The sequence below is a fragment of the Phaethon aethereus genome (genome assembly GCF_964289735.1).
Source record: "Phaethon aethereus genome assembly, chromosome: 3".
Classification (NCBI taxonomy): domain Eukaryota; kingdom Metazoa; phylum Chordata; class Aves; order Phaethontiformes; family Phaethontidae; genus Phaethon; species Phaethon aethereus.
In genome coordinates, this window is record NC_138576.1 from 94,555,970 (window position 1) to 94,579,735 (window position 23,766).

The 23,766-nt window shown below is 44.0% G+C and overlaps 1 protein-coding gene across 1 annotated transcript; it reads right to left on the reverse strand.

Moving 5' to 3' along the window:
- Window positions 1–620: 620 nt before the first annotated feature.
- MRPS18A (mitochondrial ribosomal protein S18A) lies at window positions 621–22,862 on the reverse strand (the record flags this gene model as incomplete). The annotated part of the gene is made up of 6 exons (XM_081997656.1): window positions 22,073–22,862; window positions 21,832–21,863; window positions 18,378–18,482; window positions 11,213–11,336; window positions 10,346–10,412; window positions 621–765 (listed from the first exon to the last, which is right to left on the reverse strand). Exons 1-6 carry the CDS (start codon window positions 22,170–22,172, stop codon window positions 621–623), a joined length of 573 nt encoding a protein of 190 aa, XP_081853782.1. The 5' UTR covers window positions 22,173–22,862.
- Window positions 22,863–23,766: the final 904 nt, after the last annotated feature.

The window sequence follows — 23,766 nt, forward strand, 5'->3', positions numbered from 1 at the left end:
AAAACAGGCCAAGTCATCAAGCATGTTAACATGTTGTATTTGCTAGATCCAGGAGTGAAGCACAAGCCAGGAATCCTTAAGGGGACATGTAAGACACACACATGCCTGTCTGCTACTGCCACAGGTGTTCTGCTGGAAATTACAGATAGTACAGGTTATAAAAAAAGTTAATTTCAGTAGTCATTAACAATTTCTGTTACTGCCAAAGAAACACAGACTTTTTCCTCCATCAGTATCACAGGTATAAAAGCCCAAACAAGGCAAATCTGAGTTGAAACACACATTAATGGACAATCACCATTCACTGCTGGAAAAAGAAGGAAACATTCTTTTCCAAACCCAGCTGTGGACCATAACAAAACAAAAGCCTTCAGATCCTTTCTGGCTTTGAGGTAAAAGTCTTTGCCTCCTGCTTTCTCCAAATCATTCTGCACACTGAACTTTGCTTTGCTGAACCTTGTATTCTCCTAGAGGAGCAGATCGCAGCTCATTCACTAGAGACAATATACAGCACTAATGACAGTTTTGGAGTAAGAAAATTGGAGATATACTCACAAACTTGCAAAAAAAGCAGGACAGTGGAAAATAGCTGTGCTTACTGTCTGTGCCAGTTCTGGCCACTAGTGGTTTAAATAGAGAGGCTTGTGTGTATATTTGACATTATCCTTCAGCAAAGGGTGTCCGACTGGCATGGGTTTTTTGCACCACTTAGGGCCCCTCCTCCAGATGGGCTTTGCAGATCTGACAGACCAGCGGGTCAGATACCTGTCAAAACAACACAAACACATTTCAGTTTGAGACTAATCCCTGAGAAAAGGTTCTGACTGAAGCAGAAGCAGGCATAGTAGCCTTTGCCTCCCCACATGCCTCTCTATAAAAGGAATAATCGTGAGCAGAGCTCCCTCAATTCAGAAGGGACCACTGGAAAGGAATTTTTGTTTGTTTTGGAACTTCTAAGTTGCACCTCTGTACTGAACCCTCTGGCACCTGCTTGACATCCAGTCCTGCGAAACAAATCAGGTATAGTCTCCAGTCTGCTGGCAAGTTGTCCACCTGTAGCTAAACTGGCGTGCCAAATCCCTTCATTGCAACTCCAAGACTGAATGCATCCGGCCTTTATGGGAGGTGTTATTTCAACAGCGGGCCTCAATAAGGTAAACTAATTACAAAGGCTAAACTCTGAGAGAAATAAAGTCCTCTAAAAATGTATTCATTTAATTTCAGTGGATAATTGGTTATTTCTTCTGCATGGGATGGGTTTCTGGCCTAATCTTGCATTTTCATATGTCCAAATTTGCTTTAGTATTTTCTGTACAATACTATTGCAGCTTGCTGGTGTGGGAAGTCAGAACCTACAATGTAAGAGGTACTAGAATGGAATTATCATCACAACTACAAACCTCTGTGAAGACCAATGTCTGGCAAATATCCTCTGCTTTTTACCATTTGAAGTTTTAGACTTGGCTTTGCAAACAGGCAGGGGATTTCAGATCCAGAATCAGTTACTGGAAATCTTACCCTGTGGCTGGGTGGCCTGGAGTTTTGTTAGGCTTTAAATCTTTTGCTACCAGTAGAGAGGGGAATAGTGGTCCTTAGAGAAAGAGGAGTCTTTTCAGACAATAAAGATCCAAAGTAAAACCCTAGCATAATCTGCACAAACAATGCTCCAACAAATTAGAATTTGGAACAGACCGATAAACTTTGTCCAGCAATGTTTGCATGCCTCTGTTGAGTAATCCCGTGGTCTTGATGTAACCTCAATCAGTCATCCTCTCCTCAAACAGCTTTGTTACCTTTCATTTGCATCGTGCAAACTTGAGATATTAAGAACTTTGGACAGAGACCATGTAATGCATTTGTTTGAAGGCATTTGGCATATTCCTGAGAACTACAAAGAAAGCTTGCTATGCTAGGCAGCTACAGACTGTATAACAGCAGCCCATTTTCCTAGCACTTTTCTTCCTCCTGAACACCACAATTTGAAAAATGAACCACATTTGGAGGTTCCTGCCACTGAAATGAAGCCACTTCCAAAATGCTTTGCTTTTGCTTTGAGGAGTTTATGATAGTTAAAACACCTAGAAAAAACAGGAAGAGGAATTTGGTAGACAGCATAGAGCAAGGTCCAGCCACTTGTTCTCCTATGCATGCATTGAATTAGTCCCTTTTGACCTTTAATGTTATGCTAGTGCACTGGTGGAATCCCTTACATAACATTATCAGGACAGGAAGTTGGAGACTCTCCTGTCTCTAATTTCACATGCAAGGGGAGTTCAGAGTCCAAATACAGGTCCCCAGTTTGGAATTTGGCAAAGAACCATGGCAAAGCAGCTCCTTTGAGAGAAGCTGTAGAGGTATTTGACAGGCACATGGGGCTAGGTTCTTCTTTTCATATTTCCCTTGCTGCAGGGGGAGGTCTGTAATGCAAGTTTTGATATTGCAAGACTGCACTTACAGTAAAGGAGGAAAAAAATCCCAAATTGTTTTAATGCATCAATGTGTCAAGTGCAGTTCTGGTCACGTGTCCACACGCTTACAGTAAAGTGCTCCCATGATAATAAATGATCTCACTGGGATAGAAGTGAATGTGTGAATGTGAGATACACATCAATGCTGTATGCAGGTTTAGACAGGCAGTGGCTTTTTAAGAAAACCCTCTGTTTCTGTGTGGGGGCTGGAAGTGCACACCCCAGTTCTGCATAGGAAGGAGGATTTAGTAATGGCCTGATTTTAAAGCTTTTGTTATTTCTCTTTTGAGCAGGTCTAATCCAGCCCTCTGGTCCAGGCTTTTGGCTTCCTTTGGGGACTGCAGGCTGGGGCTTTTCATTGTTAGCTGAAACAGACATTTGGACGCTTTCCCTTCCTGGAGCACATTTGCTTTTAGCACTTTTAATACTTGCTTTGTCCCAAACTCAAACTTGTCCTGTTTTGTTTGCTGTGTCTTTTTTTTTTTTTTTTTTTTTTTTTTTTTTACCTTGATTCAGCAGTGGCAAAAGCCTGATGCCTGGTAGCAGTCAGTCTACAAAGTTCCTCTTCCTCTTTGACTAACCCCAGTTCCTACTGTTTCACAGACAGATTTTTTTTTTTCCTGAGAGTAAAAACAATCCACAAAACTCACATATTAGAGCTTCAAAGTCCAGCAGAGAGGACTTTCTGCAAACTTGGCTGTCCATGTAAGGTAGTACATACCCTTTTCTAGGCAATTCACCCAACTATCAATTGTATCCAACCACACAGTTTGTCTCGGGGAGTTTTTACTATAACCTACAAACACACACTGGCAGACGGTCTGAATTTTCTCAACCAGCTGAGGGTTGTCAGGACAGAGCCTCCATGTGGATGCCAAATGCAGCTGGTCTGCCGTTTCCTAACCTGTTATCTCAGCGTGCAAAGCTCTCACTCTGGACAAAGTGGGACAGAACTGCCAATCTTGGTGACTGGCAACTCACCTCAGGGCTCTGCTTGCCTCCTTCAGTATGGTAGGATCCTGGTCAACAACCAGAATCCCTAGACTCCAGCTGCACAAATTACTAGTTTGGGTAAAGTGTGATGGGAATCCTGGTGGGATTTCCCTGATGGGAAAAGGCAAGGTATAAACAGGACGGAAACCACTGTGGTTAGTCACCTGCAGTCATTGCAATCGCTTAAAATCTCTGTGGCACATGGAAGTCCATTTCCATGGATTTTATTCAGTGAGCAGAAAAGCCTCTAAGCCTTCCCACTCAGAGGCTGCCATTCAACACCTAGGAGTAAGCATGGGCCTTCCACGTGCTGGGTAAGGGAAATCACCTACCCATGGGGCAACTGCAGTCCTACACACAGCCCAAGCAAAGGCCATGCTGGTGCCGTTCAAGGCTGAACTTCTGAACCCTCACTAAACTTTTTCAATCTGGCTTTTGTTTGGATTAAGAGCAGAAGGCAGAGGGTTACAGACTGCAGGAAGCACTCGATCAAAGTGCTGGCAAGACTGCCTCCTCCCTGCCACATCCCTTCCCATGACACCCTCTTGGCTTTGCTCACCTGCAGCCGCTCTGGCTCTTTGCTTTGAATTCACATGCTCTGCATAGCACGGTTTCCATGCAGATGAGAGAAACCACATGCTGCTGGAGTTAAATGCTGATAGCAGTGAAACCAGATTCTGCTCCCAGGGATGAGAAGTGTCCACAGAGCCTGAGAACTTTGTAATTCATGAGGAGTTCATATGGAACCTGCCTCTTCCCTAACACATAGAAACTTCTCCAGTTCAGGTGATGGAGGAAGGATTGACTTGGATATTATCTGTGCCAAGTTCTGTTCTTCCAGTAGGAAGCTGAGCACTCAAAATCAAGTACTCCATAATCTACAGCATCTCTTGCTGACAGAGCCTGGACTTAGGGAACCTGTGACATCCCTTAGTCCTTTTGGAAAGGGAACAACTTCAGAGTGTTGTGCTTTAACCAATGTTTTGGACCTGCCAGAAGAAAATGAGTGCTATATTCACATTAAGAGAGCATCTAGATGCTGGCCTGAACTCAGTGACTGTTCTGGATAGACTGTTAGTCCATGCTATCCATGTGACAACCTCCATGCTGGAAAGGAAACTGCTGAGCTGTTCAGGTTTCCATTCCTGAAAGCAAGGATAGAAGTTTGACCTGCAGCTGTGCTTGACTGTTTCCCAAATGGTTCTGGTGTGTCGTGGCCTGCACACATATGAATCTGGAATATGAGAACAGTCTGTCACTCTGCATGGTGCTGCTGAAATCCCCGAGAACTTCCTCAGCCTCATGGGCTAGTGAAAATATTTTGTTTCTACAGCACTTAACTGGAATATGCCAGGCTGGAGCACAAATGGATGCAGAAATAACAGCATGAAGTTATGAAAGGGAGAATTCAGGCTGAGGATGAGGGAACAATCCTTGGCTGCAAGACAGATTTGCATGTGGAATCATCCCTTGGAAACAGTGAAAGCCACAGACTGGGCCAAACATGAGAAAATGAACTGTGGGGAGTAATTCTGCATTGATAGGGGGTAAATTTCATTGGTTTTCCATGTCCAAGTTCTGCAGACAAATGACAAGGAAGAGAGGGGGAGGACAGCAGATTCAAGAGTTTATGGATGCTGTGGGTACTCCAATGGCCGTATTTCTTCAAAAGCACCCACTAAAGCTAGTAAAGCAGTTAAGTGATAACATTCATGAGCAATTGCTGTCAAAAACAAATCATGCAGAAAAAAAAGGCAAAGAACTAAAGTCCAAGAAATAAGAAATAGCATGGTAAGTCTCACCTGGATGGTGTCCCAACTACAGGGGGTAGAAGAGAGCTGTGGAATGCTCCCCAGTTGAATTCTGACTACAAGGTGTTCTCACATGTCTCCTACCACCCCAGGACCACATAGCTTGGCTCAAACAGGCATTTCACTTTCATGTTATACCTTCTTCTGCAGTTCCCAGTCTCCTCCTCTACGTTACATTACATCCTGGATGGGTGATTTCATACTGTGCTAAGACAGTTGGATGACCAAGAACAAGGTGGGATATGTAGGCCACTACTTCCCAAAGCATTCTGCTCTTCCTCTTGCATTCCAGTAGTACGATCAGGATCAGGAGATGGGGTGGGTAAGGGGAGACCACCTGCCAAGTGACCCAGTGCAAAGCAGGGAAATTCTTACCTCTCTGCAGAGACATCTGGGGCATGTAGGAGGCAACGTCCAAAGTTTGTACAATGGAGACAATAAAACCACTTCAGAAAACAGAACAGGGATTCTGCTTTTTGGAAAACATCATTGAGTAAGCACCAGAAGAGCACCTTCTGGAGGGGCAGAGCAGGCAGAGGGGTTCCTGATGATAAACCCACACTTCACATCACCAGATCAATGGCAGGGCAGCACCCTGACCTTTGTTAATACGCGACAGTTTGCCGATAGTTCTGTACAGTGGCATGTTACATTTTAATCTCAGCTAGGTGATAGCCAGTGCATGCCTGACATTTTGTATTTGAAGCAGGATCACTTTAAACGGCATGATTGTGACATAGGCCAAACATTCTGGCCAAGACAGCCACAAGTGCAGCCAAGGAAAAGCTGAGGAGCAGCTTTTCTGGTGCTCTCAAAAGTATACATTAACACACCTCCTCAGCCCTTCTTAATGTAGTTCCTCAGCACCTTTGCCCAGGAACCATAGAGCTCCTCCTATGCAGCTGGCCTGTACATCGTCTCAGGGGCAAAAAACAGAGACAAAGCAGTCTTTCATCAGGCTAGTTTGTCCTTTTTTCAGCAGCAGATGAAGCTGCTCTCAAAAATACTGACACAACCTTGGAAGAAGCCTGTCCAAAGGTAGCATCAACCAGAACTTTGCAAGACTGGAGAAAAAGGAAAGGGATTGCTCATCCAAATGAAGTAATCTGCCAGACTTCTGTGAGGCAGGTGTTGCTGCTCTGAGTCTACAGAACATCCACAGAGTCTACACGCAGTAAGTGAATCCTCAGGTCTGTATTATGGTAGAGGTGCTGGGCTCTGACTCCTACTTTAAGTTACACGCCCCACAATGAATCTCTGAACTTCAGTCTCAGGTGGTGAGAGAGGAATCAGTCCCTAAGGTTAGCTTAGGCTTTCATCTTGGTCCTGCCACTCTAAGAGATGATGGTGTAGTCTCATGTAAAGAGCTCTACCATCAGCAAAACATTCTTCAGCTCAGTGTAAGATTTTCTGTCCACAGATGGTAGGAATTCTCACAGAAGTATGTGGCATAACATCTGGAGTAGACAGTGACTTCTCAGAAGCCCCTCCTTTAAAAAAGTGAAAGATTTCTCAATTCAGAGTGAAGAGTTAGACAACAGGCTACTTACAGGGGGGCAATGAGAGGAACTTCTGGACAGGAGGAGTGAGGGACACAAAAATATAGGTAAGACTGAAAGAAATGCTGTCCTTCAGCAGGGCAAAACTTATTGTCACAGTCTTGAGACTATATGCCTCTGCAGTGCTCTGTCTATTCTTTTCATCTTGCACCTTCCTATTTTAGAAGAGTATAGCAAGAACTGTGTCTCCTGTATGCAAAACTTTGTATGCAAGCTCCTGATGGTGAGTAAGTGCAGAGGAGCGAGGGGGAGAGACAGCAGAAACAGAGGACACGTGACTGGGAATGGACTAAAGTCTCAGTATACTGGATGCTACTAGCCACCTGTGAGAACTATCCATCTCAGTTTGCAGCCCTGATACAAGTCTGTCTCCATTTCTGTTCACTGGCTTGTTTCCTCATGACTACTTTCTTTTGACCAACGAGGACGACACTGCTGCACAGCCAAGCAAGAGATGCCTCTTTCACCTTTGCAAGCATCCGTGCACAGCAATGGGCAAGCTGCTGTGCCAGGATCTCTGGTTCCTTCACAGATCAAGTTAAAGGTCCCTCAAGCAATTGGTGGCAATTCAACAGCTCCAGCATCTACAACATGGGCACTTCAACCTGCTCCTGAAGTGTGGCTGGTGAGGGCTATTTTGGAGGGGATGGCATGCAGAAAAGCATATTTCAACACCACACTCAAAGTAGACCCACTCTAAATGGAGCACAGACAAAGCCATCACTGCATGCAGAGCTGGAGTGCACAAGGGCTGGTTAAACTGATATTATAAGGAACATATATTACCTGTGTCCCTGTCTTGGAAGAGCTTTAACAAGGGGCCAAAGCATATTATGGGGCACCTCAGTTTCTCCCCATTGGCATTCCCAGGGCTACAGCAGCAGTACAAAAAAGCATTGTTACCTCTCATTTAAGCAGAGAGGTGAAAACTACTAGAGCAGACAATACAGTGACCTCAAGAAGAGCTGAAGCTCAAGGATTTGGAAAATACGTTACTTAACTGTGCAACGTACTGCCTGCTGTGATAGGCTGTCTGTACATCCTGTTCATCCCTTCATGGACTTGACACTTAAAAACCCAGCAGACACAAACACAGTGAAGGGACAGGCTAAGTTAGGTGCACAGCCCTTAGATTACACCAGACAGGATTAGAGGATGACCTGGTCATGTTCTTATGGCACTGAACAAGGCAGCTTGTTCCACTCAAAAGTCCCATCCCAATTCTGTCCCTGTCTTCCCCTGCCAGCTCACTTGCATTTGGCAGCACCACTGGCTGAGTGCTTCCCAAATTACTACAGACTTAGAGAAAGCTTTAAAAAGAAGCACAGAAGCAAAGACAAGGTAAGTTTGGACAAGTCATTTATATGGGAAACTTTTGATAAAAGCTCTAGGGTCATCCCCAAAATAAGGGCTGAATGTCTTCAGCATGTAGGTACCCTTCAGGCTAGAGGAAGGAAGCAATTTACATCTCCTGCCTTATGTGGTGCCAGCTACTGTTCCAGAGAGCAATATGGGAAGCACAGGTGGGGGTACGTGCAGTCAAAACTCTCACAGAACCACAATGGCCAAGATTTTGCAAAGCTCCAACATGCAGAGCTTTCCCCTTCCACCACGCTGAGAAGACACTATCATGAGGGACAAAGGAGGGTACTCCTCAAGTACCCGTACACCCTATCCTGGCTCTGGGACTCATTTGTTTAGTTCCAGCCCCACCACCAAAACTTTCAACACAATTTCATGATCTGATTCTCTTGTCTCCACCCAGTCCCCAAAGCCTGCCTCCTTCAATGCTGTTCCATCTCCTCAGCAACAGTTCTGCTCTCTTTTTCTAAACGCTTCTTCCACCCTGCTTGCTACATTCCCTTGCTGGGAGGAGAAAAGCAAGAGTTGTGTAGGGAGGGACTAGCAATATGATAGGTAGGGACTGGACACTAACCCAGTTTAAATATCTTAATTTTAGAGGTGTAGCACACCAACTTGCATTCAGAACATATCCACAGGTATCTGTTCTTTGTTCTCACTAAGAGTCTATGGAACAATTTATAAGAGTCAGGGCATTAGATCTGGAATCCTGGTGTGATTCCAGCAAAATGCAGGATTTACCATTTCCTGTCTCAACCTGCTATGTGCAGGGTTGCTATGTGAATGCTAACTAGATAATGTGCTCCACCCCACAGCTGCTAGATAAGACACAACTACTAAAGAATCCCAAAGACTTCTAAGACACAGGAAAGAAGCAGTTTTCAGAGCTGAAGTATCTGATGGCTACAGGGCTGCATCAAATGTAGTGTCCTCTAATTTGATCCTCACTGATACCCAGTGCACAGCCTGCCAGTATGCAAGGGACATTTCCAAGAGCCTGCCTCAAGACTCCACTGCAGAGCGCCAGACCTGAAAGGCAGGAGTCTCCAGCTGCCCCCAGCCCTGCAGTCTAAGCTCTCCCAGCAACAGCCCCATGGCCTCTGGTAACCCCACCGCTTGCTATAATGCGAGGTTCATAAACTGCTCTGACATCCCCATGGAAACAGAGTGTGAGGTCATAAACAGGGGATTAGCACCTCTGAGCGCCCAGCACAGTACCGGAGGCTTTCCATTCACCCACCAAAGGCCAGGGGCCATTCAGGCCCAAGAGGGGGAAGAGACTCCGTTACACAGGAAGGGCAGGCAGAGGGCGAATTGCTGACTGGGGGAAATGGGGATGGGGCAGAGTGGAACAGGCTTGTGATGGGCCCTTGCTGGCTGCTCAGGTCCCCACTCACTGCTGGTACCCCTTCCTGGGCACCCTCCTGCTGTCGGGGGCCAGGCAGTGCAAGGCTGAGAGAGAAAAGACTGCTCAGTCTGAGGAAAAGAAGGCTTGCGGGGATGTCTTACCAATGTTTATAAATACCTGAAGGGAGGGCGTAAAGAAGTCAGAGCCAAGCTCTTCCCAGTGGTGCCCAGTGAAAGGACAAGAGGCAATGGGCACAAACTGAAACACAAGAAATTCCATCTGAACATAAGAAAACACTGTCTCACTATGAAGATGGTTCTCTGGAACAAGCTGCCCAGAGAAACTGTGGAAAGTCCATCCTTGGAGATATTCAAAACCTTACTGGACATAGTCCTGGGTAACCTGCTCTAGGTGACCCTACTTGAGCAGGGGACTAGCTCATCTCCAGAGGCCCCTTCCAACCTCAACTACTCTGTGATGCTGTGACTCCATCTCTGTGGCATCCTTCTGTGACTGCCCTACTGAGTGTTGGTGATGAGAAGGCGACTGCGGAGGAAGGGTGGGCAGACTCCAACACGTGCGCCAGTTTTAATCCTGTGTAGATAAATGGTTTGAATGAGATGTGGTTTGTCCTTAAAAGACTGACAAGAATATTGTGACAGACCTTCCTTTTTCAAAATGCTATGAGTACTCTTTATGAGCCTTGTTGCCCAAGACATGTTTTACCCAGTTATCAGGAACTGCTTTTCCTCTTCCAATCTATTCCTGAAAAAAAGAGAGATGTGGAATGACAAGACTGTTCACCTGTTGAGCTTGGGTTTCTTGGGAATATGTCCTTCAGGAAGTGGAGGCCTGTGGTTTGGCAACAAACCTGAAACAGAAAAAGGCAGGCATGAGAATACTTTGCAGTGCCTCCTTGCCTCTATAGCATCCAGAAGTTACATTACACCTTGTAAGCCAGGCAACCCAGGTCCCTACTGGGGCAGCACAGCAAAAACTCAACTACAGTAGAAAGGGTATTTTATCTTTGGTCATTGCTGAACCTGCACCCCAGCCAAAGAGAAGCTAGGAGGTTCTGCTGGATGTAGAGGGGAAATATACACCAAAGACACAGCCACTTGGGCTCATCGAAGAGGCTTTTTGAGAGGACATAGGGCACTGGTGTTCATCCTGGAGATGGAATCTGACTATTCTCAGTCCATTTAACTTGAATACAACTCAGGTACCAGGCATAAAGATCAGCACAATACTCCAACTGTGTCAACCTGGGTCCCACTCCCAGGGTAAAGCAAAAAAGTCTTCACATGGCAGGTGGTAGACAGCTGCATGTTATTGATGGGGTAGGCCAAGCTTATGCTAAATCAGTTTCAGAAGCTGGTATTTGATCATTAGTTACTAGAGACTGACCCACTTCCCAGATCTTTCTGCAACAGCAGACTCATCTACAGGGATAAATGTCTGCTGCCAAGGCAGGAGCCATGACACATAGCAAGTGGAACAAACAGTCTCTGGTCCATCATCCTGTCCCAGCACTTGGACCATAATGAGTTTGCTAGGTGACGGGAAAATGACATCTCACTGAGCTATACTAATTTGGGAGGGAGACCTCTCTCAAGGGGTTCTCTATGGGTACCCCACAGTAAGAGGCTGTCTCAGGAGGAGGCTAGGTACCTGCACGGTGAGCCATCTGCACACAGACAGCAATCTTCTTGTGCTCCTCCAAACAGAGGCCTGTGACCCTTCGTGGCAGCATCCCTCCATCAGAACGGATAAACTGACTCAGCAGCAAGACATCCTGAGAGAGCAAGAGAAGGGCAAAGCCATCAGTGCTACAGCTACTTTAACTGCTGTGATTCTTAGGTGGTGTGCTGACCCTCGCGCCGTGTACAGAACTCAAAACAAAGCAAAACAAAACAATGACTCCTTCCTACGCGTTTTGGCTGCAGCCTGACAACAAGTGGCTTTTTCTTGCTGTCACTCCACCTGCCAGCTTAGCTCAGTAAGGTCACTCAGACGGTCTGAGTCTTCCCCTGACTTCACTAGTGTAAACACATGATGTCAACTGCAACCCCTGCTACTTCACTGTCGCTTGCTACAAGATTCTAGCTAAGATAATGTGTCCTAGGTACTCAGGCACGGTTACACAAGACCTACAGATGGATAGTGTTTACACAACTTGAAATGCCATCACAGCTGCTATCCTAAAGGTCACAGATATGTTAGATCACCTCTGGTCCCCTCCTTGTTCCCTCAGAGCACGATTGTTCTCCGCTATCTACTCCTCAAACTTTTATCCAGTTTCCCATGGTGGAACTTCCCTCATGTGTCTCTGGAGGGGTGGAGAGCAGGGAAATAGTCCAAGATCTTGCACAAAGAAGTTTTTTTAAAGAAAAAAACGTATGCTGATGAGAAAGACCTAATAGGATAAATTGCTGCCTTCAGTCCTTTGACTGTGTGTGTATGAGGTGGGGCTGTTACACCCATGCCGGATGGAAGGAGCACTCAGAGCATGCGTAGGGTTTGTCTGCAATTCAAGAATCATTTAGATTACACTGCTGTTGACGTCTCCAATTAAGCGCTCTAGAAATATAAAGAACTCTTAATAAAAACAAAATTAAAGGGACCTCTAGGATCAGATAGTATCACGGAGCTGGGATGACAAATTTTTAAACACAGCAGCAACAGCTGTTGCACAAGTGTCCCATTAACTATACACAGTACAACAGCCCAGTATTTAGATATGTGCTTTCCATTTCCACACACAGCACCACTGCAAATGTACCCCTCAGGCCAATACAGGCAGGCCCCCTTGACACACTGACATCAGCATAAGTTGGTCCAAAGGGCCTCTGGAGACTCTGTGCTTGTTTTTTCCCCCCCCATCTGTTGATAGACTTGTTGCTGGTTGAGAGTTTACTTCTCCACTGCTGTTGTAAACGTGTTTCATAGTTGAGGTAGCTGGACCACGCAGAGGCTGCTTGCAGGTTGGAAGAAACCTGCCAGAGAGCACCCTGACAGAATGAGAATTCAAACCAGGCACGTCAGCACTTTACACCCCGCCCCCCGCCCCCCCCGCCCCCCCCCCGCCACCGTCTAGGGCAACAAGCAAGAACAAAGAGTACTTGTTGCTTTCACATTGGGTGACCATGACTCTGCCTGTTTTTCACAGATTCGCAGACCTGCTGCCACCCCCCCATCTTTGCTCATTTACAAAGAACTCCCTGGAGCACTCCTAGCTTCATTTACTGCCCTTGAAAAGCAAACAATCACAAGTGACTATAAAATGAATATTCGGAAAACCTAGCTATCTAGGAATTATACCTCCATCACCACAGCACAAGACCAGCTCAGCTCTAAGGGGGGCTGCTGGAATTCAGTATGGTTTTCTGGTATTGACGATTCTGACAGATGCTGTCAGAAAAATGTTGCAGTCAAAACATAGTGGGTTTTTGTTTGTTTTGGGTTTCTGTGGTTGTTTTTGACCTTCCCCCTCCCCGCCTTCAATCCCACCCTCACTAATATCATCATGACACACAATTTCCCTCTTCCCTTATCTGGCTTCCTTTCTACCTCCACTTGTCTACAATGAATGTGTTCAGACTGATTTTCAGATCCAGTTCCTTTGAAAACACTGCAGGTTAGGCAACTTCTCACTGATACAAAAATGATCTATCAACCACCATACAGAGTGATGTTGGATCCAAAGAACAAGAAAAGCACAGCTAAGCAACTAGCAGCAAGCTCCTGAGAGGCCATCTACGGTTAAAACGGAAGCGGTGTCCTCAGCCCAGCTTACACGTGGCCTTGCCAATGAGAACAGTAACCAGGGGACCAGTTGGTGCCAGCTGCGTTGGTGGAAACTGGACAGAGGCCAGCCAAACAGTCCAAGGGCACTGACTTTCGGCCACTCCTGAAATGCACTGGATTGGATTCAGGAAACCATTGCAAGACTCCATCCCCTTTTTTCCTCTTTAGCCATCCAGTTCTCCAAATCACCAAGAGCTCAATTTGCCATTTAGCACAAAAATATCATTTCCCTAAGTGAAAAAGGGCTGTCCAGCTCCAAGTGCCTAGAAAGAAAAAAACTTTCTAGACTTTTCTACTAGCCTGCTGCATTATTCTGTGGGGAAGAGGAAAAAGGGAGCTGATGGCAAGTTTGAGGCTGTTCCAGTCTTTGCAGCCGTGAAAGCCTAAGTAGGCCACAGGCTCTTGTGAAGGGTGTGTGTGGTCCAAGTGATTTCTCTTATTACCACCACGCCTCATGGAGTCACAGGGTTGTTATCAAGCGTTTCCATGTAAAGGAGGGAGGTGGGAAGAAAAGGGAGGTAGTCTTTCTTTTTCTCCCTGTGGAGCAAAAGTCAGGAAAATCCATTCTCTGTTATCATCTCTGACCAGCAGTGTCACCAACTGACCAACACCCTTGTGTGGCAGTCATTTCTTAACTGAAATCATCTATGTCCCAGCCGCTGCAGCATCAAATACACTCACGACATTTGGCTTAAACTTGCTGCACACTTGACAGAAGGTTTGTCCATTTCTGAAGATCCCTACAGTTAACAGACCAGGTGCCTCTCCCAGAGTACTCACACAGATGTATCTTACTACAAGGAGAAAGCAGGCAGGTACAGCCAACTTTATGGGGCAGCTGTGGAGGGAAGCAAACAAGTATGTGGAGCAGTCAAAGAAAAAAAATACGTCTGGCAAGTTCTCATGGTGCCGTCATGTTCCATGAAATTCACATTTTGTGCTAGTGGACAGCCAAGCCTGTAACCACGGATTTGCTTTAATCACTGGACAGCCCCCATGAGGCTGGACCCAGATTCCCACCCCTATAATCTGCAGCATTTGATGAAAACAACTTGGATTGAATTAATCTAGGGCTAATAGGCAAAGCTTGCAGTTTGGTTTCCCCTAATTACTGCCAAAGCAAGATGACATATTTACTGCCTACTCAGACTAATGATGTTTGAAGTGGATAAGGGGGAAAACGAAAAACAAGTTTAGCCTTCACCTCTAAAAGGGCTGGATAAACTTGCTAAACGAAACACTATGTACAGCATGTTCTTGTGAATGGATGGCAACCAAGATGCAGAGGCATTTCTGCATTTTAATACCTGCAGACACGTGGAAAAGCAGGATCCTTGACTGGTTACATGTGATTCATTAAAACCTTCATTTACCAGAAGAAGAGTTCTGTCTGTGTAGCTAAATGACTACTGGGCTGTATCAGACAAGTCTGCCAGTCATTATTTCCAGTCATACAAGAGTCTCGTTTTCTCTTTCTCCCTTACTCCTGGTAGCTGTACACCATTCTCCAAGCATTTCTTTACAGGATTGCAGGTTTCAATCCAGTTGCATCCTGACAATGACCAAAATAATTTTTCACTTCCAATGGATATGAAAAAAATTAATTGAGGTCTCAGTTTCAATGGACAGCCACACACAGACCACAAACTGTGGGAATTTATACTTCAGGCTCTGTTACCCCAAGCCTCAGCAGAGACTAAAGACTGAACTGGCAAAGACAACTGCAGCCCTCCACATCACAGCTGAGGCAGGTTGGAATCATGACCTGCTAGTGCTCACAATGCCTGTTCAGTTGATTAATAACTTTGGAGACATTGGTCCCCCAGTTCTCTGACAGCCAAAGTAACTCATTATGCCACTACTTTAGACTGTGCTAGTTGCACATGACAAAAGGAAAGTCCTATGAGGTCATATTACTCAGCTCCCTCAGGGGCTAATTCAATACTTCCCTTTTCATAGTGCCTCATTCAGTCCAATTACAAGCGTCCCAAGCAAAAAAGCTCACACTTTCCCTTCTGTGCAACTGATTGATCTCAGCTTATCAATCTCAAAGGAACCACTGTGATCCGTCTATTCTGATCTCTTACCAAGCACAGGTTATAGGTTATGCTGTGTGAACTAGGGTATATCTTTAACAAAAATAGCTGTTCTCAATTTACAGACTTTTAGGACAATTAACCACCAGTGAGTAAATTGTGCCACTGTTTACTTACAGTTAAATGCCTGCACTTCATTATTTAAGCATTTTGAGATTCTGCTGCTCATCACTGCTGCAGCAAACAAAAAGAGCATGCTTTTGTGCAGAAAAGAGAGATTTTTATTCACCTTAACATTTAAAAGCATGAAAATCCATGATTGGTACAAAGCATTTAAAGATATAATGGACTTACTCAAACAGAAAAGGTGGTCTGCTCCAGAACTGAAATTTCTCCTAGTTCATATCAGCCCCACAGAGGAATGCTTCTAAATACTGAGGTAAGAAGCTTCTACAATTCTGAAATACCAGTTCACACTGCTCTCTAGCTTTTTGTCCAGGTTCTTCTCTGCTCTACAGCAGGAGTATGGGATATATATATATACACCAGATATATATGCATTCAAAAACTACAGGACAGCCAGGATGGGCACGTTCCTCATCTGTCTCTAAGAACAACAATTTCTTAGGAATGATCTCAGCAATGATTCTCAGGAGCCTGGCTGCAGGATCTCTCCTCACATTTGGTTTTCTCTTGCCTCCATACTGAACAGAAGAAATCAAGATCTAAGAATCAACTGAAGTGCTGAAGAAAACTCATAACCTTAGTTCACTCTACAAACACACCTAAGACTCATGCTTTATATTGTCTGTTGAGACCAGCAGCCTGCTTATAATCCTGGAACTCAGGTTCTACAGCATCACATTTTCTAAAACTGCTGCTTTGTTTCTCGATGGCACTGTTATTTCTACATGTCGCAGTGTCTTCTACCACAGACCGCAGCAGAAAGTAAGTCTATATATTAATCTCCAAGATTTAATCTGCTCCCATGGTTCATTTAATCCCTGAGCATCAGTTTATAGTTACTCTGGAGTTGTTAATGTGTGACTCACAGAATGCTTTCCAGAAATCTCTAGAACTACCCAGTTTAATGATGCTGTTGACTCTTTGCATTTAAAAGTCACAGAAAACTATATTAACTTTAAGGAAGTATTTTCCAGTGTAAGCGATCGGTCTGTTTTGATCACAACACAATTCAGCAACCATGAAGAAAAGAGCTGCAAGAGATTGCTGCATTCAAACATGGGCCAACACAAAACAAACATGATCTCTTTTTGTAGTACTTTCCACACCTTAATGGTATTTGCCATTTCTCCTAATTTATTATCATCTGCAAATTCACTGTGTTTTTAGCTTTCCCAGATTGTTGAGAAACCAGACCAGAGAACACTAAATACTCACCTGCCCCCAACTTATTTCACTGTTTAATGTTGCACCCAGCCCAAGTAAGAATCACTGACAACACTCAGATCCTAGACAACTTAATTTCTGGAACACAGACTTTTAAAGATACTAATCTGATTTTTCATTTACATCTCACATCTGTTGTTTCACCTGCCTGGAGTAATTGCAAACATTTTGTCTGGCAGTATTTCTATACTCGTGCTCTTCATAGTTCATGAGTCATAATTAGTCCTATCAAATAGGTTATTTGTTTTTACTCCTAGTTGAGACAATTTTACTTGGAATTGACCACTTGGTAAATCAAATACTACAATCATCAGCATCATTCTCCTTCCTCTCAACTATTTGGTGATACCTTAGGATTTTTCACGCTTTAAAAAAAATCCTGCAAGTGAAGCAATATATTTGCTACCTAATTCCCTTAAGATCTTGGGGCTACATGCAATCCAGGCCTGCCGGTCTGTACCTAATTCAATGCTTAAGTTATTTTTGTACCTGTTTTTTCCTGTTGCTTTACAGCTACAAGATTGCCATTACTACCTAGATATTAAAACATAACTTTTCCTTTGTGTGTGTTCGCTAGGATTGCATGTGAGCAGCTTAGTCATTCTGCAGCCAGTGTGGCTTTCAGTCCCCTTCTCCTCTCATTAATGGACTTTCTTTCTCACAAAGATTTCTTCTTCTCCAGATGCATTTGTATCTCTCTCAGCTTAATCCTATTGACATTAACTTATTCTGAGTTTTCTGTTGCCTTATCTTAGTAACAACATGTTCCTGTCTGGTTTTCTTCTTTTCTAATTACAGTACTGGATTTTTAGCTTGCAAGTGGGGCACTTAGTTCTTTTGTAAACTCTGTGTTTGAATGACCTCTTCTTCTAAACTTACATTCTGCATCTTCTCACGCTTCTTATTCCAAAGCATTCTTGACTGTTGTGCTTTTGTTTTAAATCATTATACGATTTCCCTCCCATCTTCTACATTTAGTGTTAGTAATCTTCTCATTAGTTAATAAACTTCTCATTAATGTTTACTGCAAAAAGCTTGAATCAAACCTATTCTTTCTGTTGAAAGGAATGTAAACACATACGCTCTCCTTCAAACCCACCAAGAGTTTTAGAAGTTCTATAAACCAGTTATTACCTTAGTGGACAACGACCCAATGAGAAATTGTAATGCTTCAAGACATATACTTGATCTAGTCAAGTCTTTTGGCCTCTCTGGAGTTAGAACAGGCCTGAATCAGTTAAGTAAAAGTTGCATTCCAGTTTGATTCTCCTGGAAGTGCAATGCTGGAAGGCAGCTGGGCCCAAAAGAGATATATGGCCTTCTCAGATGAGATGGCTGTGTGTATAATTCCAAAACTCCTATTTCATATGAGCTCATCCTTCTTTTTCCCAGGATCACCAACAGCCAAAGCAAACAATTACTATGTAGGAAGCTCTTGCTACACCCAAGGGAAAGAGAGGTGGAGTTAACTATCTTTACTACACCCAGCAAAAGATGAGAGGGGCAGGTTGTGCAGTATGTAGATCTGAGAGCAATATTTACCTAGCTATGAGGATGGGGGAACTCTCCTTCATTAATCTTACCACATAATCGTACTTATGCTTCAGGTTCCAGCGACAGATGGGACACTGGCCAGAGGGGTTTGGAGGAGTTGGTGTTTCAGCATCCTCTATAATTTTCCCTTCAATCTAGGAAACAATTCAAAGCATAGAATGATCAGGCATAGTTTAGACCTCTGCCTGCACCTGTGACTCGAGAAATATTTTTCAAGCCCACAAGATGTTGACCAGTATTGCACAGATGTAAGGGGATCATATCTGCCTTATTCAACTTGCTTATATATAGATACACCAAGCACTTCTTTTCTCCATAGTCTGTGTATATCTAATCCAAGGGGCATAGGGAACCATTTGGTAAATTCCTGTATATGTTTTACTAAATGTAAACTAGTTCACAGTCAGTGTGAAGTTCGCATAGTCACCTGAATTCCATTTATTGCAGTACTCTTTCAAGCCACTATGCCTTGAAATTGTAGTGGCCCTCTAGCCAAAAGCTTTAAAACACATTTTTTCTGGGAATAAAAGAGTGTTGCAGAATAGCAGATATATGTTGTGGACCATGCAGGGGAACATGCAGGGGCTTGCTAGATTACAAATCACCAACAGGGAAAATTCTGAGCAGAAGTTAAATTTAAGAAAGGCCTGTGGTGGTTTTTTGTGTGTGTGGGGTTTTTTTTGGGTTTTTTTTGTTTTTTTTTTAAATACACCATATTTTATCCGGTTTAATTCCCTGAACAATTCCTTTAGGAGATCATTTTATAATCTTTTCTGGATAACTACGAAGCGGTGACATCTAACATTCACGTTTTCTTAAAAGTAACATGCAAAGAGATGTAGAAGGTATAGAAGGTATATGTGGGAAGAACTTGAGAAATTTGTTTTCTAAATGTAGATATGTTAGGAATAGGAAGTCTATCTACATGTGCACTTTTTTTTTTTTTTTTTTAGGATTTATGAATAGAAGCAAGAGCTATCCCAAACTGCAGCTGAATGGACAGAAAAGACAATGAAGCTGAGCTATTTTTTTCTTCAGAATATTTCAGAAGTTTCCCCTGGTCAAATTAAGATTAAAACCAGATTTTGAACACCAACCGCCAGCCTCAAATAGTGCAGGCACAAGAAAGTTTAAAAAGAAACCCTGGGTGGAATGCAATGTTACTTTTAAGAAAAAAGCTGACTGACTTAGATTGAACTGTCAGGTTCTGTGCCTGAAAACCTTGGAATAGAAAAGCACAACATTTTCTGCAAGTGTGCATGGGACACCAGCATCCAGTTGAACTGTCAGAACTATTTTATACCATGGATTTGTGTCTTTCTTGTCTAGCAATGGCAAAATGGAAACAGGCAAGTTATTTGCAGTTCAAGCACCCTGGTACCTCAAAGAGAGAGAATACTGTCAATTTTTAAGTAAGATTCCTCCCCCTACAAGTAGAACAGCCGGTTTTACAAAACCAAAAAAGTTACTATGACTATAAAATATAGGCCAGTATATCTAATTTTCTATTAATTGCTAAATTTTCTGGGTAGCCAGGGTATCTGGTCTTGATTCTTGCCAGTCTGTCTTCAGACTGTACTTTGACTGTAATTCCATCCTGGAAATGAATAAAGATTCAGAATGCTACATCAATATAAAATTTTTCTTGAGATAAATTTCAGTGTACAGTTTTCAGCAATTTTTCCAACTACTGAGGAATTTCATATTGTTAACCCACTCAGTTATTACTAACTCTTCTGTTAGAGAACTAAGAGGGAATATAGGGGCTCTACATTCTCAGTATGCTGATGAAATCCAGATTTCTCTGGGATTCATTCATCTGGTTCAGGTCAAACACTTCCTTCAATACTGATAAAAGCAAGGACACATAGCAAGATGAGAATAGAAAGATGGATTCAGAAAAGTGATGTAGAGTTGGTAGGATAAATGGAGTGAACAGAGGATATACTGAGAAACATATCAGCCCTTTGGTTGGTCACTTTACACCATTTTTTACAAGATTTTCTTCATCTAGGGGCACTGATGGATCCTAGATTAATGCTAGGATATTATATAGCAGAAATATCAAAATCTTCTTCATGCTTCTCCAATGGGCCAGGAAGAATTATTTTTCTAAAGGGCTCTGCTACTGCAACGCATACCTTTTTTACTTCAAGCCTCAGTTAATGTATTGGGACTTTGCGATTATAATTTACATCCCTTTTGAAACTGACTGAGTGCAAAGTATAGCAATCCACTGTGTGTGCTGTGTTGGTGTGCACACTCTCCCCTTGTTTTGTTAGAACAACTTCAGGGCATGCTTGCAAGCTCTTTTTTCAGGTCTCTGGGCAAAGATCAGTAGTCTGGTACTTGAAAAGAAGAGAGCTTCCATCACACCTACTGTCACACCTTAAACTTACTTCTGTTGACAGCCTTAGAGATCTTGCTAACTGCTATATTTTATTTGATATTATATATCTAAAATACAAGTAACCTGCTCCATCCAGGTTTCAAACATGAGAATGTCCACTAATACAAATACGACAACACGGAAACTCAGACTTTCAAAGGCATGAACAACCAGGTTTTGTCTGTTTCAATAGCAAGCAAAAAAGTCTGTCCTCTCCTTATTATTTATGTATATATAGTTTACCATTTGGGTGCAGTGTCTTCTAGCTATTCCCAAATAATTCCTTCTCCATCCTCCTGATTGTATTTACACATTTCAAAATATCTGTGCTACCTGTCTCCAGCCAAGGCATAGATTGCTACTGGCATATGCAATGTGAACAGAACATTGCAATCTCTTTTCCAACCCCACTGATTTCAGTGCTGCTTCTAAAAAATGACAATTCTCTTGATAAAGTGCAACAGATCAGATTATGTTAATTAAGTAAATTTCTAATTTTACTGCTTTGGTGATTAACAAATGCAACACAGATCAAAGAAACATGTATAGCCCGCAGCTGGTACACAGCCATCTTGCAATGCCACGCTGCATTGCCAGCCCGGAGTGAAGCGACAAAGCCACTGGGCAAACTTCCTTCGTGCCCACTCACACTCGAGGCAATGCCAAGTGTCACTACTTTAAGAAACGAACCCATCTGAAGAACTGCCTTTTGTGTTTTGGGTCCCAAATGCCTCTGGTCAGGGCTTCCAGCTTCATCAGGGATGCGGTAAGGGGTCTGGCAGCCATGGGTGGCTCTGCCTGGAGGCACCTGTCACCAGCAACAAGGTGACTATCCCAAACTTCAGCAGTCAAACCTCTATCTGGCTTACTCGCACTTGCAACACACTCCTACACTGGTTTTGCTTTCACACCCTAGGGTGACTTTCAGGCAGAAAAGCGACCCTTCTACTTTTTTTTTTTTTTCCCCCTCTTTTCTCTCCTCCTTTGGGCGGGACGGCGGACGGACACGGACACACACAGACACAAGGAGAGGCTGAAGGACAGAGGAGTGACGGCAAGGGCAGCTACCGAGGAAGAGGGGTACAGGGACTTACTGTGGTCGTGTTGCCTTCAGTCACTTCCACAACTGAAAAAAAAAAAGAAATAAAAAGATAGGAGGACAAACTGAGTCTCATTCAGCCTAAAAGAAACTATTTTTGTATTTTTGGGGGGAGAGGGTGAAATATAGTGAACGCAACCGTCGCTCCCGACCGCCGGAAGGCAACAGGGCGCACAGCAGGCAGGGGTCGGGTCGGGTTATGGCTGCTCCGCGCCCAGGGCCGCGCCCCGACTCACCCTCTCGGAGGGCTCGCACCGGCGGCGAGGCCCAACCGTTTCCGAAAAGTCCGGTGAACAACCGCCTCAACCCCCCGCGCAGCAAGCTGGCCGCCGCCATCTTGCCGTCGCCGGCACTGGCGTCACTCGCACTTCCGCCGGCGGGAAGGCGGGCTCTGCTGGCGCCATTTTGATACCGCGTTTCTACCCCGCCCCTGTCACCTGTAGGGGTAGGAGGAGGCGGGAGGTTGCTGTTCCCGTGCCCAGCATCTTTCCCCGCCGTGGTTTTCTTTATTTGTTGTTTGTTTATCTGTTTGGTTTAAGGGTTTTTGTTAGTGTTTTTTTGTTTGTTTGTTTGCTTGTTTTTTGGGGGGGTGGGGAGGGCGGGGTTGAGCCTGTACCGGCTTGAGGTGGAGGTGAATCTAGAGGTAATGCTGGCTTTGTGTTATGGAGGCCTGAGCTACACTGCTGCCACAGCTCCTGAGTCGCTCCTGGCTCTCCAGTGGGAAGAAGGGCAAGGGATGGTTTAGCTTAAACTATGGGGTGAAGCAGCTCCTCTCGATGACTGCCCCATCAGGGGGTGTTTCAGGCCAGCTGTGGGGTGCAGGGAAAGGGCTTCTTTCAAATCTGCCTGTTTCACATCTGCATCTGCCAGGGATGCTGAGGTCAGTGCATGTTCCTGTACTGGCTTGTGCAACTGGGCAGGTGAAGATTTGAAGCAGCATGTTGCCAGGCTGTAAACCTTTCTAACCAGTTGGTCCAGTTTAGATGCTTTCCATTTTTGTTTTAATATCGCTTGCCTTTGGCAGGTCTCAGGCAGCTTGTAGGCTGCTGAGAGATCACTTTTCCCATCATCTTTATTAGCATGCTTCACCTCTTAGCTTCTTCCACCTGCCTTTGGTGGAAGGTAGCCTAGAGGTTCCAGCTGAGGGGGGTGCATCAGATAGCTTGAACTTCAGATACCAACAAACTATTTGCTTTAGATGGTAATGCAGTATTTTCATGAAGAGCGTACTTGCGTTGAATGGTACTCGATAGCAAAGGTCATGCATGGGATTTTCCCAAGTGCTTTCTCTTTGTCATTTGAACTCTTTAAAAAATCAAGGAAGCAGAACTAACAAAGTAAGATAAAGTCCCTTGGCAGTCATGTGCATTGATGAACATTCATGCTGTTCTATTCCATCAATGGTCAACAGTCTTCATGCGAGATGTTCTGCATATTTTTCTGAGTTTCTAGCTAAAATGTGTTATAAATTGTGACATAAATGTAAAATACAATGTAAAATAAAATGTGATCTTCCTGTCTCAGGATGTCTTCCACCTCCTTCCTCATGTTTGTTACACTTGCTTCTTGTAACAGTACAGTTTGAAAATATATACCCCTCTGGGACAGTGGGACTAGGCTTTTTACTTGTTTGTGTAGTCCTGGATAAAACTGGACAGGTTCTTCAGGTGGTATCATCATCCCATTAGCCTGTAGAATGGGCAACCAGACCAGAAAATTAATGCAGATCTTTTTCTGTGGCAAATCTAAGCTCTCAACTCCGGGACTTTCCGAAGAAGTGGGAATGAAGGCAGGGCTTCTGTCCAGACTCATGTGCTCTATGTCAAGCGATGAAAACTGGGCCATCCCAGTTATTCAGAGAACAAATTGAGTAAGAATGTTTGCCGGAAGAGACCTCTTCCTCTCTCGCCGCATTATGCTATATAATGAT